This window comes from Phaenicophaeus curvirostris, chromosome 5, assembly GCF_032191515.1.
Source record: "Phaenicophaeus curvirostris isolate KB17595 chromosome 5, BPBGC_Pcur_1.0, whole genome shotgun sequence".
Taxonomy (NCBI): domain Eukaryota; kingdom Metazoa; phylum Chordata; class Aves; order Cuculiformes; family Cuculidae; genus Phaenicophaeus; species Phaenicophaeus curvirostris.
In genome coordinates this window covers 19,190,906-19,208,870 of record NC_091396.1, presented here as the reverse complement: position 1 = coordinate 19,208,870, position 17,965 = coordinate 19,190,906, and the positions used below count along the sequence as shown (strand labels likewise).

At 37.1% G+C, this 17,965-nt stretch overlaps 1 protein-coding gene across 1 annotated transcript in view; it reads left to right on the top strand.

Annotated features, from left to right (window-relative positions):
- The window catches only part of MUC2 (mucin 2, oligomeric mucus/gel-forming), a 61,968-nt gene that overhangs the window by 10,636 nt on the left and 33,367 nt on the right, over positions 1–17,965 (top strand). The window contains exons 12-30 of the mRNA XM_069857122.1: positions 931–1,068; positions 1,647–1,808; positions 2,415–2,509; positions 3,385–3,515; positions 4,168–4,419; positions 5,324–5,376; positions 5,515–5,624; positions 6,135–6,286; positions 6,749–6,887; positions 7,421–7,531; positions 7,810–7,989; positions 8,995–9,234; positions 10,105–10,261; positions 10,912–11,040; positions 12,904–13,051; positions 13,932–13,975; positions 14,554–14,751; positions 15,524–16,009; positions 16,893–17,096. Coding sequence (XP_069713223.1) covers positions 931–1,068; positions 1,647–1,808; positions 2,415–2,509; positions 3,385–3,515; positions 4,168–4,419; positions 5,324–5,376; positions 5,515–5,624; positions 6,135–6,286; positions 6,749–6,887; positions 7,421–7,531; positions 7,810–7,989; positions 8,995–9,234; positions 10,105–10,261; positions 10,912–11,040; positions 12,904–13,051; positions 13,932–13,975; positions 14,554–14,751; positions 15,524–16,009; positions 16,893–17,096 — 3,129 coding nt within the window. The remainder of the gene's footprint in view (positions 1–930; positions 1,069–1,646; positions 1,809–2,414; positions 2,510–3,384; positions 3,516–4,167; positions 4,420–5,323; positions 5,377–5,514; positions 5,625–6,134; positions 6,287–6,748; positions 6,888–7,420; positions 7,532–7,809; positions 7,990–8,994; positions 9,235–10,104; positions 10,262–10,911; positions 11,041–12,903; positions 13,052–13,931; positions 13,976–14,553; positions 14,752–15,523; positions 16,010–16,892; positions 17,097–17,965) is intronic.

Sequence of the window (17,965 nt, the reverse complement as noted above, 5' to 3'; positions counted from 1 at the left end):
TGAACAAGATCATGAGAAGTCTCAAGGGCAAGACTTGTGAGGAGCAGCTGAGGTCATTTGGCTGTTCAGTTTAGAGAAGGCTGATGGCTGACCTTGTTGCAGTCTACAACATCTTCAAGAGTAGCAGCAAAGAGGGAGGTGCTGATCTCTCTCTGGTGACCAGCAACAGGACATAGGAAATGATATGAAGCCACTTCAAGTGAAATTCAGATTAGACATTAGGAAAAGGTTATTCACTGTGTAGGTGGTCGGTCACTGGAACAGGCTCCCAAGGGAAGTGCTCATGGAACCAGACCTTTCAGAGTTCAGGAGCATCTGGATAGTGTTTTAAGCTATATGTTTAGTTTAGTTTAGTTTTAGGTAGTCCTATGAAGAGCAGGGAGTTGAATTCAGTCATCCTTATGGGTCCCTTCCAACTCAGTATATTCTATGATTCTATGCTTCCAATTATGAAGCCTGATTCCTCCACTATGCTGGTATTGTATGTCAATTCTGCCAATTTCTCTATAATTGCTTGATTAATTTATGTATAAACATCTAACATTTTATTAGTAGTATTTAGCTATGTACTGGCTTGTAGATACGTGCCTATTACTTATTGCATGCAACAGTACTAGCATAATACTTTCTTAGAAAATCTCTTGCTCTTCAGACTGCTCAGCATTAATGCATTAGCAGTGAAGCTGTCTTGGAGAAAATCTGAATTTAGTTCTGACCCCAGAGATAAGTCATTATTAGTAATCAACATATGAAGTTAGTGGGAATCAGCATTGTGTCTAGTTGGCCATGGATTTTTAGAGAAAAAAAATTATTAATTTGATCCTGATCTCAGAATTTTCATGGTGGATAACACTTTATAATCTAATAAGGAGTGTTTCATTCAGCAGCCTATGTGTGTATTTACTGCATAGATCATGTTTTGTTTTTCAGCCAGCTTCTCAGTGTTCAAGCCATCTTCCTACCACCTTGTTGTAAAAACTTCTTTGGGGCTTCAGCTCCAAATCCAGTTGTCTCCATTCATGCAACTGTTCGCAATTGTGGATCAATCACTTCAAGGAAAACTTCAAGGCAAGTGTCTATTCAAACAGGAAGAAAAGCCACGCTGTTCCACAGCTGAAGAACCATGTATTCTTCACATAGATGATAATTCACGTTTCTTTCTGATTCCAAGGGAGGAAACTAAAAGCAGAAACCAAAACACTGGAAGAGAATTGATTCAGGCAAACTAGAAATGCTTTTTTATTATTTCATATTGAAGTAACCTATCACTCTGGTGCTGGTGTATTAATGTTTCTTAGAATATTTCTTACTTTTGTATTCAGTTTAATTTTTAACTACCCAAAAAACCCAAGGCTTTTTCTGCATTTTATGGTTTTAATATCATCAGAAAGCAGAAAACATACAGGTTAGGGCAGTGATCTCCTGAGGCAGAGATCTCTTCATGAAGACTCTTCTCAAGAGATTAAATATCTAAAATAAGTTTCCTGAATCTTCAGTGCTTATGGTGTGCATTAATATTGAAGAGGAGTAATAAGCTGTATGAACTTCTCTTTCTAACATTTGTGATCAGTTCTTCCCTTCCCTATGCCTTTTTAGGATGAGACTGAGTAATAACTAGCTGACATTTTTACCTTCTTTTTAAATAGGGCTTTGTGGAAACTTTAATGGAATGGAAGGTGATGACTTTAAAACAACCAGTGGGCTGGTAGAAGCTACAGGATCTGCCTTTGCTAACACATGGAAAGCTCAGTCCACCTGTACAGACCAGGCAGAAAAGCTGGAAGACCCCTGCAGTCTCAGCATTGAAAGTGGTAAGCACACTAATAAGTCAGGTGGTTGACTTCTGTCAGAATGAGCACTGTTTCCTGTATACTACTGCAACAGATGTGTAAGAGTTGTAATATGTCATTGAAGTGTTTTTAAAGGTTTGTCAAATTAATAATTAGTGACTTCATGTATATATACATATGAGCACTGTTTTCCCGTCAATTTTGAAGTGAAAGTTAGATGGTGACTATAGAGGAATCCTGAGCTGGAAGACAGGAAAGCAAGGTCATTCATATACATTGTCTGCAAAAGCAGTTTGTATTTCTGAGTATTAATCCCTATGTTTAACTTAGCTTTCTGATCCCCAAATGGAATGGGCTGTCACAATACCATGTAGTCAAATTGCAGCAGTAAAGTATGATTTTTGCTTTTATGATTGCATGTCTGCTGCTAGATAACTGAAACAGAAAACAGAAGTACATGTACAGTGATTGCATGTAGTTTCTCTGGTCCCCAAAGTGCACACAATTCTCACATTTATGTGGTTGCATTGCTTTTATGTGATAATGTCACTAGACATTACACAAGGAAGGTAAGTGAATGCAATGAATATTATGATATAATTTCATTTTTCTCATTTTTTGTAGCAAATTACGCTGAGCATTGGTGTTCTTTGCTGAAAAACTCAGAAGGTCCTTTTGCAAGATGTCATTCAATCATTGATCCTTCAGAATACTATAAGGTATTGTGATCTTGCACTCTTTTTAGTACTGCTTTATTTCAGACAGACCACTGTAGATGTTTATCACTGTTTAAACATTTGAGACATTATTAAGTAGCTTGGCCATAAAAGGTGAAGATTTTAAGGCGGATTAGTATCCAAAATATCCCATGATGACATTCTTCTGAAGTCCTGCTGAATAAGAAAGTAAATTTCTTCTTCTGTTTTCTTCTGTTTTGTATTTAATGTACATTTTATTGGATTGGATATTTGAACTGCAAAGAAGATTCAAGAGATGCAGGTGTATGCAGAAAGTTCAAGCCTGCGTTTACGTGTTGGTTGCTATTAAGTCGGGGCAGGGGGAGGAATTTTCCATTATTAGTTGGAGTGTAACACCAAATCATTTTCATACCACCATTTCCATGGTTTCTTTTTCCTCTGTGTTCATTACTGTTGAGTGGTAAGTGAAGTTTATCTGAGCAAAAAAGAAGAAATTCCTACACCTGGAACTCAGTCTGAGCTCAACTTTTGTGAAAATCTTAATAAATCTGGTTAATATTTTGGCATTGTGATTTTTAATTTTTATGGACATCGGCATATCTAAGTTGTGCCTGAGAAATAATAGTATCAAAATCCTTTAAGAAAGATCTTGTTAGGAGACTGTCTCTTTTTGAAGGGTTGAGAGGCTTGGTTTAGGTTAGTATAAGCATGCATTTTCAAAGTATATGAAATGAAGCAGCAGTCTCTAGTATTCATCCATTCCTTCAGTTGTTCTTTGACCATGAGAATAAATAAAAACATCATCAGAAGAATGTCAAAGGATATTTCACAGCTTCTGAGTTACCATTGCCCATTGTTTTCCTGTGGGCTTACTAACCCTTTCATTCCTTTTTCAGAAATGTAAATACGACACCTGTCTCTGTGAAGACAGTGAAGAATGCATGTGTGCTGCCCTGTCCTCTTACTCAAGAGCCTGTGCTTTCAAAGGGATCATACTGGGAGGCTGGAGAAAAGATGTCTGCAGTAAGTAGTGGAACCGTAATACCCATACAATTAATTAGACATGAGAAATAAATGGGTTCTCTCTGAATTTGGTTGTCAATGATCTCAGTGTTAAAGCATTTGGAGTATCTTAGAAATGTCTAATGGACTTAAAAAAAGACAAAGCTTACCATGTTCACTAAATCATATGATATTCCTTAGATGCCATTTTTTCACAACATATTTAAAAGTAAAAAGCCATATTTTTTACTTCCACCTTCTTCCCCCAGCTTAAATAACAATGCTTTTTCTGTCTTTGACTAATTCAATCCCAGCCATCATGGCTTTTACATCATCTTTGCTTTTCCATGTCTTTCTTTATCATTGTGCTTGCTTATCATCAACAATACACTGTCATTGAGACTATGTTGTGCTCTCTCTCTCTGATTATTAGTATATGAAACAAATATGGGTACTAAAGTAGAAACTAATAGCATAAATTGAAAAGAAGCCTTGAACTAATAAGTTAGGCTAGCATTACTTGAGACTTATGATATTTTTGTACTTTAATAAAATCTAAGGCAGTATTTTGCCTTTGCATGGTACACAGCCAAAGAAACAAAGCACGGAAGAGTCAAGGTTAAATTGTCCATGGTGCATCCCTTATTTACTAGTTTGCTCGTTTTCCCTCCAGCTAGTGAAGTGTCTGCCTGCCCAGGAAATCAGATCTTCCTTTACAATCTTACAATGTGCCAGCACACCTGTCGTTCCCTTGCTGATGGTGAAAAACATTGCCTGCAAGACTTTGCCCCTGTGGATGGCTGTGGCTGCCCATATAACACATACTTGGATAACCAGGATAACTGCGTGCCTATCTCTGAATGCCCTTGTTATTACAAGGGCTCGTACCTGGAACCTGAGGAATATGTCACAAAAGATGGAGAACGTTGGTATGTTTTATTGTGTCTTCTTATTTCTGGGGATAAATGCCCTTTTAAAATTTGCTTATTAGGAATAGATTGCTTAGCCTTTTTTTTTGGTGCTTTAATAAACACTTGTAATACCCTTCATTCCATCTTCGTGCTGAGAAAAACATAATCCCATTGAAATGTAATTTATTAATAATGGAGAAATGCATCTTTATTTGGAGGTGTGAGTACTGCCCTTCATAGGTAAATGTTATTCTGAAGCTGCACTGTTAATAGCCCTTTGTTGAGCAGAGATGTAAAAGGAAGATAGAAGTCCAGCTACAATGTTATGTTGCTGTTTCCTCTTCTGTGAGAGACAGATTGCTGCTGTTCTCCACTGGAGGCAAGTCCCCTCAATATGTATTTAGCATAGGCTTTTGAAAGCAGCTTTCATGATTCTGGCATTTTCTACCATGAAATCTGACAACAGTTTGCAGCACAATTCATCAGTGCAAACTGAAATATTAATACTTCCATTCCTCGTCTGGCAGATGAAGCATATAGACCAATAAATCTGCTGCGTGAGTTGAGTAGGAATGAAAATATACTGTGTATCCAAATTAAGGTTTTGATTTGAATTATCATTATTATCAGTTTCATTATCTGTTTTCTGAGTCATCAAAAAGCATAATATTAAGTATTAGTAGAATAGCTGTCATTTCTTAAAATATAACCTTTCTGCACGTTGTGCCTAAAATCTTGCTACTTTTTCATCAAGTGAAAATTCATGAGTGCACTTTAATAGTGTTCACTAAAAATATCAGTGGAAATTATGCAGGACATCTCCAATAAATACTCTTGAATTTATATAAGTAAATCCTTAGATTTAAATTGAAGACACTGAGCTTACTTTTTAAGTTATTTTTTTCTTCCACTTCTTTTCTAGTGTTTGTCGAAATGCAAAGGTCCAGTGTACATCAGTGACAATAAGAATGAAAAGTAAGCAACAGTCTATAAAATAAAATTAAAAAACCCCCCATAACCCAAAATCCAATCCCAATCTCAGTAAGTATCACCTTTCATACATATTTCCTTTGTCTTTTCTTGATTAATCTAAACCAAAAATGTACCTTTCAGGTGCAACAGACTGTTCTTCTAACAAGACCTACTTTGACTGCAATTCATCCCCAATGTGGACTTCACGAACACCTGTACAACTTAGCTGTCATACTCCTCAAGCTGATCATGTATGCATTCAGTTTTTCTCCATGTCACGTTTCCTTTGTTCTGTATTCTTTAAATGATGCAGTGCAACACAGAAAATGCAGTTGTAACTAGCAGTTTTATTTGGTTTAATTTTCCTTTCTTTTCTTTCCAATTATTCTGTTGCAAATTTCGTGAGGATTTCCCTTATGGTTTTCCTCTCCTTTTTCTTTTTACTGTGTATTCAGTAGAGTAATATCTCCCAAGTGAAATATGATTTGAGTTTTTAGACAATCAAAAAAGAAAAGAAAAACATTTGAAATCTGAAAGGAAAAAACCTTATAAAACTAATCAATATTAGTTTTGTTTGTAAATGTTTATTAGTTTATAAATTTATTAGTTTATTAGTTATAATAGTTTGTTTATAAATGTTTATAAATGTTTATTAGTTTTGTTTGTTTATAAATGCAGTTTTTACCAGAGTGCTTATGAAGGAGCAGAAGAAAAACACAGTGCTTTTTCATAAAGTAACAATTTGTCTTTATATTCCTTAGTTTCAGGCAGAGTGTGTCTCAGGTTGTGTGTGTCCTGAAGGTCTGTTAGATGATGGGAAAGGGGGCTGTGTCAAGAGGAACGACTGCCCATGCATTCATAACAACCAGTGGTATTCTCCTGGACAGAAGATAACAGTGGACTGCAACACCTGGTAAGTTAGAATTTTGTGATCTCTTCTAGAATATATTCTATGCAATAAATTCATAGTCATGTCTAGGCTTATATATTACAATGGCTGCAGTGGCTGCAAATATAAACCTTTATATTCAGGCACATTATCTGCTATCTGAGGAAATATAGATTGTGCCAAAAATACTGCAGTAACAGGTGCCTGTTTTCTGTAGGCATCTATCATTGGGAAATTGCAGTAATTTTTAAAATATAAATGCTATCAGATCTGAAAAATGTAGCTGGATAGAATTAAAAAAAACATGTCATAGGCTTGAAAACAGGCTAAACTATTGAAGTTGAGGTTTAAGACATTCTTAACACTGAAATGGGTATTCTTCACATTATCACATTGTATCAGGTAGCTGCTTGGTTTGTTCTGCAGTTTTTCAAACAATAGTGTCTTGGTGAGATCTGGAAATTCAGGTCTTTCTCTCTCTTCTAGTACCTGCCAAAAAGGATTTTGGAGCTGTACTGAAGATGTGTGCTATGGGACTTGTATGATATATGGAAGTGGCCATTATATCACCTTTGATGGAAAATTCTATGACTTTGATGGAAATTGTGAATACGTGGCTACTCAGGTAATGCTGATAAGGAAGGATGAAACGACATTTGATTGCCTTGAAGATCTACTTTCCTCTTCAGTTTTGTCATTACTTATTGTCTGGCATCATTATCTTGGAGTGTTTACACATTCCACCAAGATAAATTCTGTATTTTCAGTGCAGGCAAGACGTGAGTGGTTTTTGTCTGATACAGTGGTCATAAATTGTATGTGAGTGCTAACAGCTCAATATCAATTGCAAAATCAGAATTCTAAGTTGGCAAATAAAAATATTTATATTTAAAGATACATTCCTCATTTTGTTTTGTCATCTGCCTTATTTCCCAAGTTTTGCCACACATGAGACTGTATTAACTGTTTATATGCATGCAGAGATGCATATAACTGTTCAGACATCTGTAAAGATATTTGTATGCAGGAATTCACAAATGAAGCAGCTGTAATGATTTATACATTGCAGAGATTTAAATGATGTATTCATTATGATATTGAACTAAAAATTAAATCTTATGCCTAATTTTCTTATGCTCATTTTTACTTTTTCAATAGGATTTTTGTGGTGATAAAAATTCCAGTGGCTCATTCAGTATCATCACAGAGAATGTCCCTTGTGGAACTACAGGAGTCACCTGCTCAAAGGCTATTAAAATGTTTATAGGGGTGAGTAACGATACTTAGTGCATAAAAAAAAGTAATGCTCTAAAGCCACATCCGTAAAAGGGGTTATAATCAGTGAAGTTTAGGAGCCCTATAAAATTAATCTATAAAGGTACTGAAATATCTTTCAAACTGAAGTGCTACATCACTTTCTGTCACCTTTGAAAGTCGTCCCAGAATTTGAGGTATTGTTTTCAGAATGAGTTGTATTGTTATGAACATCTAATATTTTTTCTCATCGTAAAAGTTTGTGCTACAGTATTTCTCTTTTTATTTTTCAGAAAACTGAACTGAAATTGGAGAACAAAGATTATAAAGAAATTCAGCGAGATATTGGTGAAGATGTGCGTTATTGGAACAGGACAGTAGGCCTCTATCTCGTTATTGAGGCTACCAATGGTTTGATGCTTATCTGGGACAAGAAGACTACGGTTTTCATCAAGCTGACCCCTGACTACAAAGTTAGGACCTGTCTTTCATTTTATAAACTACTAGTATGAATAGATAAATGAGATAAGAAGACATCAATATTCTTTTATTCTGACTCCATTATTAATTCCTATATCCTCTGCGCATTGATGATTAGCTTGTATTATCACAGCTTGCAGAGTTGCTACTGGAGTTCCTTACAGTCCATTACAAAGTAATGCAAAGGATGCATAGCATATGGCTGCAATAAAACTAAACAGTTAAGGCATTCAAGGTTTGTGAATTTTTACAGCTAAGCATTTAAAGTAATTTAGGGGACTGACTGTATACGTGCTTGGAAACCTGCATGCAATCTCAGCCCTGAGTTAAAACCAGACTCCTTACGCAATGTATGGAGACGGTTCTAATTTCCAAAAATCTGCATTGAGAGTACTGAATTCATTGACCTGAATGAGGAGGTGTGAGACTGTATAAACAGGAACTTACTGTTGCTTGAGGGGGCTGATGTACCTTAAATAACACTACGAAAAAATCACTATTGTGGGCAACTTGCTAAATTCTTTGGGAAAAAAAGAATTCTTGTCATTTTTTTTTCTGTGGGTGAAGAAATGATGCTCATTATATTAGAAGCTTTTATTACAAACAGTTTTGAACAGACTGAAATTCCCTTAAGATTATATTAATAGATGAGTTAGGATGAATCAAGAAGAATGGAAAATGAATTAATTCTTCTCAGCAGAAAGAGGTTTAGCTACTCTTTAGTGTTATAAGTTGGATGAAAGGATGCCACAGAGATGTGGAGGTACACTATAATTAGTTTCAAGGATGGAAGACGTTACAACTGAATAGTTTGCTGAGTTCACAGACAAATGAGGGTTTAATTTCTGTACAGATGATTTGGAAGTAAAGACGAAAAGATGTCACGGAGAGACAGTTATTCTTTTAAATGTCAGTATTTTGATCTTACTTTACTAAAGTATTTTTCTTGCTTCCATGGTACATTTAAAATCTCTGGGTATGTTTATTATTTTTTTCAGGGCAAAGTGTGTGGTCTCTGTGGCAACTTTGATGACAAGTCTAACAACGACTTTACAACAAGAAGTGGGCTGCAGGAGACTAATGCTCTGCAGTTTGGGAATTCCTGGAAACAGTCTTCTATGTGCCCAGATGCCACACAAGAGATAAAGCCCTGTGATGTGAAACCACATCGGAAGTCCTGGGCGGAGAAAGAATGCAGCATCATCCTTAGTGAAGTCTTTAAAATTTGTCATGCCAAGGTTCGTAGAGGGTAGTAAGTAACGAAATAGCACAGTGCCTTTCTGTTAATGCAGAAGCAGAGCAGTCATCAGACGTTAATAAAGCAATGGTTAATTAGAGTGATCGTCAATTAAGTCTTCAGTACAGCTACAGGTATCAGTGCATTTCAGCTACCCTCAAAGTAGTTTCAGTATCTGTGGTAACGGGACCGTGTCAGTAGTGGTGCTGTCCCCAGCTGTACAAGCCCACATTTATCACCACAGTTTCACTGCTACTGCTTTGCAAGCTAACGTCATAAATGTAGCCTGAACAGGTCCATTTGATGCAGTTGCACCATCTCTTGTTGAGATAATGTCACTCCTAAAAGTTCTGAAAGTTCTTGCAGTCATCAGACCCATCTTCTGACAGATACACATGCTATACTGGAAAGGTGGCTGTTGTAGAGACCACTGCTCCTTGTAATGTTCAACCCACAGAAGGCTTCTTCTTGGAAACCACTGACATTGCGGAGGTTAGACAGGCTTAATATTAGTTAGACAGCTACTAGTATTGTACCGCCAAACTGTGATAGCATACGCTATGTCAGCCCCACAGCTTCCAGAGCACAGTGCACAGAAAACACTCCTCTTTATTTCTTGTTTCTTTCCTGAAGTAGGGTAATATTAACAACAGTTTGTTCTTAACTCTCAGTGGAGAAGCCACAAAGGATTATTAATTTAATTAACTTAATATGTTTTTCTATGTTGATTCAGCAGCTAAAATCCACTCTAAGTTTCTCCTGTTGTAGTCCCAAGCAAAAACATAGAAATCCTTTGCTAATATGTCATTGGATAAACTAAAAAAAATGGTAATTTGAAGCTGAACAAAGGCATTATTTCTTTTCCCAACAGGTGGACCCAATTCCTTTTTATGATGCCTGTGTTCATGATGCCTGCTCTTGTGACAGTGGTGGAGACTGTGAGTGCTTCTGTTCTGCAGTTGCTGCATATGCTCAAGAATGTACCAAGGCTCAGGCCTGTGTTTTCTGGAGGACTCCTGATATATGCCGTGAGTAACAGTTAAACATAACTGTATTTTCCTAGCTGCTGTCTGAAAGCTGATCAAATACTGAAAATGTAATTTTTTATTTTAAAAAGTCACTTGACTTAGACTTAAAGCTATTTGCAGTTTTTAGATGTAATAAGTCAGGGAAACAGAAGCTATACATTTTAGATGACTCTGATACATAAGTTCATAAAAGCTCTTTCCTCTGTTCATAGCCATCTAAGCTGAAATCTGTTTTAAGTTGCATCCATAATATCATACACGCTTCCTCTTGGCCTGCTGAAGATGACTCTTACTCAGTGATACAGCAAGACATAACTATTTTGAATATACTGCAAGGGTTTTTAGTGGTTTGCTAGCAGCTAGGAAGAAAAATACTCTCTGAAATTTACCCTTAATTTTGAATTGAAATCAATACTAATTTTTATTTGAGTGTTTAATATAAAAATCTTGGTCCCCAGAATTTTGACCTCTAATTTTGATGTACCCTGTGTTTAGTATAGTAGAATAAAATCCAGGTCCTATACCTCAAGAGTAATTTTGCTGATTTAACATGTAGATTCATTTAGCTTGTACCGTTAAAGAGCCAATCAGAGCTGCATTCTGGCAACTATGTTTTTAAGCAACTTCTCTTTTTTTTTTTTTGTCATCAGCAATATTTTGTGACTACTACAACCCTCGTAATGAGTGTGAATGGCACTATGAGCCTTGTGGCAGTAGTATCATGACCTGCAGGATGATTAATAATGTCAGCACCAACTTTTCAGTACCATACCTAGAAGGTAATAAATTCCTTGCCATTTTTATATTTTATTCCATATGACTTTGTCCAGGTATCATTTAATGGATGTGGAATAGTCAGTCAGCTTGACAAGATGTTCCTAAATCTGTTATGTCGAATTTGTCTTCATAAAATTTTCCTATAAAGTAATTTATTATTTATTAATATCAGTGCTTGATAGTTACATTGCTGTCAGCCATAAAACTAGGTCTCTGCTACGAGACTATCCTGAAACATGTAAGATTGCTATACTGTTGTCATTTTGCATCCCATCCTGAAGACATTTCAAGAGAAGGAAAACACTTTTTAAATGACAAATAACAAGTCAATATATCAATAGCTGGGTTTTTTTCAGTCTATCCTTCTTATGCATCAAATCAATCTTGACTTTCTTAGATTAATGTGCAGCATCCTCCTGCCTTTACAATGGAAAATGTCTTTGATACCAGACATACTGAGGGTGCTATATATAGGATTCTCAATGGAGATCACAACATGTCAGAAACCTACTGGGGCTGCTTCTCTTTTCAGTATATTTAATTTACAGTTTTTGTTTAGGCTTTAAGACAAAGATGTGAGGCTAAAAGAGGCTATTCTGCATTCCATCCCACTTAGAGGATGCATAAGCCTTTTAAATTCTACTGAATCTCTCCAAATATGTAGAAATATGATATTAGCACCTGAAAGTCCTTGTCCTTGATAACTGAAAGGGAATACCACATTACGGGGACTGCAGTGATCCAAGAGTGTGAATGACTTCACAGATATCTTCTGGTATACCATGTGATGAAGTTTAGAGAAAACAGCCATGGATTTGGTGACTGGAGTGGATGTATTTATCTCCAGTTTAGGCATTGGAAAGAATTGCCTAGGGTTTGACTTTACTGTTTTAATCCTTGAAGTGCTGATAGCAAAGCAAAATAACGCCCCAAAATTAACCAAAATATTAAAAAAAATTGACTCTGTGTTTTGGAATGGGTTGTCTTAGATTATTAGAAAGATTTGGAAAGTGCTAGAAGGCAGGTTATTATATGTCCAGCTAACTTTCTAAATTGGTTTTGGGTTTTATTTTCAGTGGAAATATAGAGCATACTTATTTTTGTTAGGACATCTTTAGTACAGTCTGTCAGCATGGAGTGACTTTTAAGTACCAGTTAATTACATGGTCATTCAGCTTATAGGCTATTTAGGACTCCAGCACAGTATAAAGATGATTTTATGTAATTAAGAATTGGATATTATGAGAGTTTATTAGGAAGCATGACACAATATTTTTTAAAGAGTGCACTTACCTGAAAAATACAATAAGAATTGACAGGTGGAGTTTAGGTCACTAGCTAAAGATACGGAACAATGCAGATAAATTTTCTGGTTGGGGTAGAGATTACTCATCTATTAAAGGCACATAAAAAGGGTCTAATATTCCAATATATATAGTGAAAAATCTGTTTGTTAATGAATTCACTTGCGTATTCTTCACACAATTATTTTTGATGTAGTGATCACATTTCAATATCTGTTGAAAAATCAGGATATTACTTTGTCTTGAAATTACTAACTACCCATAGAAATTAATGTAAATCAGGCGTTTCTCCAAGAACTTTAATTAGGAAAAGATAGCTTCCCTAGTTTTCCTGACTAAACTCTCATGTAATCCTTCATATCCCAGTATTATCAATCAGAATTGTTTGGTTTAAGTCTTTTGGAAAGACAAATTGTCCATGGATTAATTTAAATTGGAAGTTTTTTATTTCTTTCACTATGCTTGATTCAATGGGTATCATTTACCTTCAGAAGGTATCTCATCATTGTGTTAACTGTTTACACTTTTTCTTTTCCTGTATATTGTTGTTCTCATCAACAGGTTGCTACCCAAGATGCCCTAAGGACAAGCCTGTTTATAATGAAGAAACAAAGGAATGTGTACCTGAAGATGAATGTTGGTGTTACATCAATGACGTTCCTGTTCCCCCTGGGAATAAAATACCCACCAAAGAGAACTGTACAGAATGGTATATAAAAAATGGGAAAACACTTGCAGAAATTCAGGAAAGAATTTATCTACGCTCGGCCCCCCATTTACTTTACTGGGCCTTAAGCAAATAAATATGCAACTTCAACTGAAGAGCTGGTATATTCTGGCACTCATCTATAGAAAACAGAGGAACAACAACATTTATTCCAGTTGAGACTTACTCAAAAAAAATGCTTCACTTACAATATGTATAGATTCTAAACTTCTCATTCATAGTTTTCCAAACCCACAACAATCCAGATTTCTGGTTGATAGTGTCATTATAATAACTGATTATCAAATTCATTAAATACAACTTTTTAATTGTTATAAATGATAAAATGGCATGAAATCTGAGTATGTCGCTGGAATAATCCTTTGATTCTCACAGTTCTTTGGGAACAGAGGGACTACTCTGCCTTGCATTCTATTTTAAAACTGATATTTCGAAATCGCTGTTATCTGAAATGATCTATCCTAGACCTGAAAGAGATATTTGAGTCCTAACTGCTCCTTCCTATGCCTTAGTAATGACAGTACTGACATCTAATGCTCCACATGGTGACCAGAGACAAAAAAACCCCCTGATCTAGCTGTAAGTTAACTGCTCTGAAAAACAGTTGCTACTACTGCACTCTTGCAACTTGCAACACAAAGTGGTTCATGATAGTCTTAAGATTTTGCACTTAAACAACAAAAATGACGACTTAGTTTGAATGAAATAATGATAGCCAATATTGGAAAATATGCCTAGAAAAATATCCAGTAGTATGAATGAAGATCAAGTGACAAATTTCTATGTTTCTGTGCTCTTGGCTCTGCTCACAGTTGCCATAATACATTTGCAACTTTTTAATTTTTGAAAATTTTGTTTTCAGTGTCTGTGGCCCCTCAGGCTCTATAGAGTGTAAACCAATCCCAGGTAAATAACAACTTTTTTCCTACGAATGAAAACCAAAAAAATGCATAGAACAATTACATCTGTCTCTAAAAAAGGCTTACTACTGCTATGGAATAATTCTTTCCAGTGCAAGTGAAAGCTATAGCCAAAGAAAACTGGGCAGCACTTTTCTTGAACCTTGCTGTTAGTGTAACAGTTATTGTTCAACCTTTTTCTCATGTCCCCTGTTTCTTTCTTCTCATGACCCATATCCGCATTGACTGATTTCACTACAAGGGTTTGCACTCCCAGAACATGCGGAGTTATAAAAAAGTGCCATATAGTAAACTGCAGCTGTTGTTTCTCTCAAAATATTTTAAAACTTGTGTTGTAAGTCTGTTTTTCCAAGTGTTTTATGCTTTACTAGTTATGTTTTAATGTTTCTCTAAATGTAAAGATAAATTTGTGCAACGTATTAGATCTAAGCTCTAGATATAGCTCTAGATATAGCTCTGAAAGAAGCATGCTTGACTCACATAAGAGCTTGCTTGTCCATATGTATTTTACCATTTTCTCCTACCTGTAGTAGAAAAACTATACAGTAAAGCTCTTTCTTGCAGGGTGTCCTTGTGTCATCAATGGAACGAGTTATCAAGTGGGTGACACTGTGGCACAAATACAGGATGGTAACATATGTATAACATACGTTTGTGCAGAAAATGGTTCTATAGTTGTTGGAAGCACTTATCCTTGTCCGACATCTATTTCACCTACAACCATATCAACGTCCTTCCCAACCAGCACTCTTACCACCACAGGTAAATCCTTAACAGAGATGCACATCTAAAAATCATTTCCATTAAGAAAAAAACTTTAAAGATAGAATATACAAGTGTATGAACTTATAGCTGACACAGTCAGAGCAACACTTACGAATAGTTTTATCACACCACACTAAGAAATAAACACATTGAGCTGAATTAGTTCCTATGGAAGAAATTGTAAGTATAAATGTACAGAATGCCTTTGTAATTCTGAAAAGCACGTTAGCATCTCAATATCTAGCCAGGATGGTAGAATTTTCTCAGCAGTATCAGAAAAAAATATATATAATTAGAGTATTTAAAACTACTGTTTTATTTCCCTCTAAAGATTGCAGATGATGGAGTAATTTTTTTTTTTCTATTTTAGTTACTACTACAAGGCCTACAGAACCTACATGTAAGTTTAAAATAGAAAAACAAGTTGTTAAAAAATGTCAAAATAACATTTAAAGGAAGAGTAAATTAACAATGGCTGCTACATAAAAATATTTTTGAAACAGAAATAAATAATTTTTTAAAATTGCAAAAAGTGTTATAATTATAGACAGAAGAATGACCCTTAAACACTTCTAAAGGTGAATTTATTGTGATGCAAATCTTCCTATTGAAAAACCTGCCAATACAGAACCAATTTTGAAATGCTTTTCTCTTTGAATAATGACAAGTTGTGATGCATTGTTGTAGTCCTTAATGGAATAGAATACAAAAATAAAATTCTCAGAATGTCCTCTGTAGGTCCAAATGCTGAATCTCTCCTTTCTTGCAGCTCCATGTTTTGGATTAGTCTGTGATTGGACTGTGTGGTTTGATGTTAGCAAACCTGAAGATGGTGGTGGTGACTATGAAACCTATGATGAGATAAGAAAGGAACATGGAAATGAAATATGTGAAGCTCCTGAAGATATTGAATGCAGAGCTACAGATAATCCTGATGTGAGCTTAGAGGAACTTGGCCAGAAAGTAGAGTGTAATGTTACATATGGACTAATCTGTAAAAATGAGGAGCAAGATGCAACTATGTGGCAACTTTGCTATAATTATGAAATCAGGGTAAACTGTTGTGAGTGGCAGGAAATTTCTTGTGAGACCACAAGTACACCATCAACTCCAACTTACACCACCACCAGCACAACAGTATCCATCACCACTACAACAAGGCAACCAACAATTACCACCATGCCCACACCCACGCCAACCATGACAAGCCAACCCACACCATCGGTCTCCACCCCAATAACTTCAACCTCTCCAGGTATTTGGCAGGCCAATACTCCTTGACATTGCTTTGCTATAAAAGAGATAAAGGGATGCCACCTACGAAAACGTGTCATTTCCATAGCAGATATTGAGCTGGCAGGAAGTCTTATTTAGGCAGGCTGGGCACTCTGTCCTGCTGTTGGAGAGAAGGTTCCCAGAATGACTAGTTGTGCAAGATTAGTAAGCCTTAATTTGAAGTACCATTATTTTCGACATTGTCTACTGCTGGGTTGGGGCTGTATAGAAGTTCCTATTTCTTCTCCCACTGTCCCTCTGTCAGTACTATATATTACTGTGATTATCAGTCCAGGGAGAAAGGGTTTCCTTGGCACATTTTTGGGAATAACTTCACTCTGCAGGTTGCCAAGTGCTGTGAACTAAGGTTGCTGGTTGTTGAGATTCACTAGTGCTCTGTGAAGCAGTGATGGGGCTGCCTTTGCACCACAGGGAAATTAAATGACAGTGAGCCATGAACAAATTCCTGTAAATAATTCTTTTGCACACCGCAGCTTCCTCTCTCAGCTCTCAATTCATGAGACAGTAAAAAGTAGCAAATAAAAAGGCACTGCTGGAAGATGTCACAGAGCACTCCTTTCATCATGTCTTAATCATTGTTGGGCATTATGAACAATTAAACATCCCTAGTCTCAGGGCGGGGAAGACATAGTAATCACCTAGACTGTGCACTACATGTACCAGTCTTACCTACTCTCTTTGGCAGGAAATGAAAACCTAGTGATACACATCTTAACTGTGCTAAGATAGGGCTCATCACAATATATTTGCAGCACATGCATAAATCCAAATTTCTAATCAAGGCCTATCCGTTGCACTCGTGTGTACTAAATAATTTTCTCTGTCCTTGATTGTTCTAACAGTTCCTTCATCAACAACAAGCACAGTGTCCCCTTCAACTCTGTCAACAACCATTCCCACATCAACTTCCCCAGAGTCTACCACCAGCAGCACCCTGGGAACAACGACTCCTGTGTCCAGCACTACAACACCCACCCAGACTATGACCAGCACATCCACGCCCACGCCAACGTACACCACGTCTCTACCAACTCCAACGCCTATAAGTACGGGTCTGCTCTGTGCTCTCGTGTGTTGCCTAGCTGTGGGAGCAATGAAGGTTCATGAGCACCTCAGCTTGTGCCTTCTGTGTGGGATTGGGGGTGGGATCAGTGGTGCGATCTATTCTTGTGTTTTCCTTTAAACTGCTGGTGCCCAAAAGAAACCGTTTCAGGCAGGAGGATAGTGCAGGGGTCCTGGGTAGTAGGTCTTGTGTTCCCTGACTGAGCAGGGCTCAGAGAAGGCTTTTCATGCCCACTCATTCCTCCACCCAGCTCAGCCAGATACTGAACTGAGAGCAAGACTTGCTTTTGCTGCTGTTGGGCCTTGTCATTCAGCATGAGAAAACGTTCCCTGTAGGACTCGTGGTGTGCGATGGGAGCGGGACTTGATTTAGTGGCACTGTCATATTGGGCAGAGTTTGGGAACAGCTGGGCAGACTTTCTCCCCTTTCTCCCCTTGCGTTGCCTCCGTGGCGATTGCTGCCAATCACCTGCAGTTCTGGCTGTAAGCAGGCTGGGTTTTACTGTCAGGGCGTGGGGAAAGGCTTCCGTTTGCCGCTTGCCTTTTGCTGTGGGCCAAGGCTCTGGGCAGTCAGGTTCTCCCAGGGTTCCCATGAGTGTTGTTCTCAAGCCGTGTGCACGCTGCTGGGAAGCAAGTGGATGTTTTGGCAGTAGTGTGTGTCCTGTGCCTGCTTCCTCAGTGGTCATGAGCCTTCCTGGTGTTTTCATTTCTCCCTGAGAGTGTGAGGTGGTGTGAGGGGCACAAGAAGGTGAGACGGTGGTGGGAGTCCCTGCTTGGTCCTGTTCCACTTCATGTTTTGCCATTAAGGAAGAGTTTTTAGAGATGGGAAGGCCAATATGGAGCCATGTCCTAG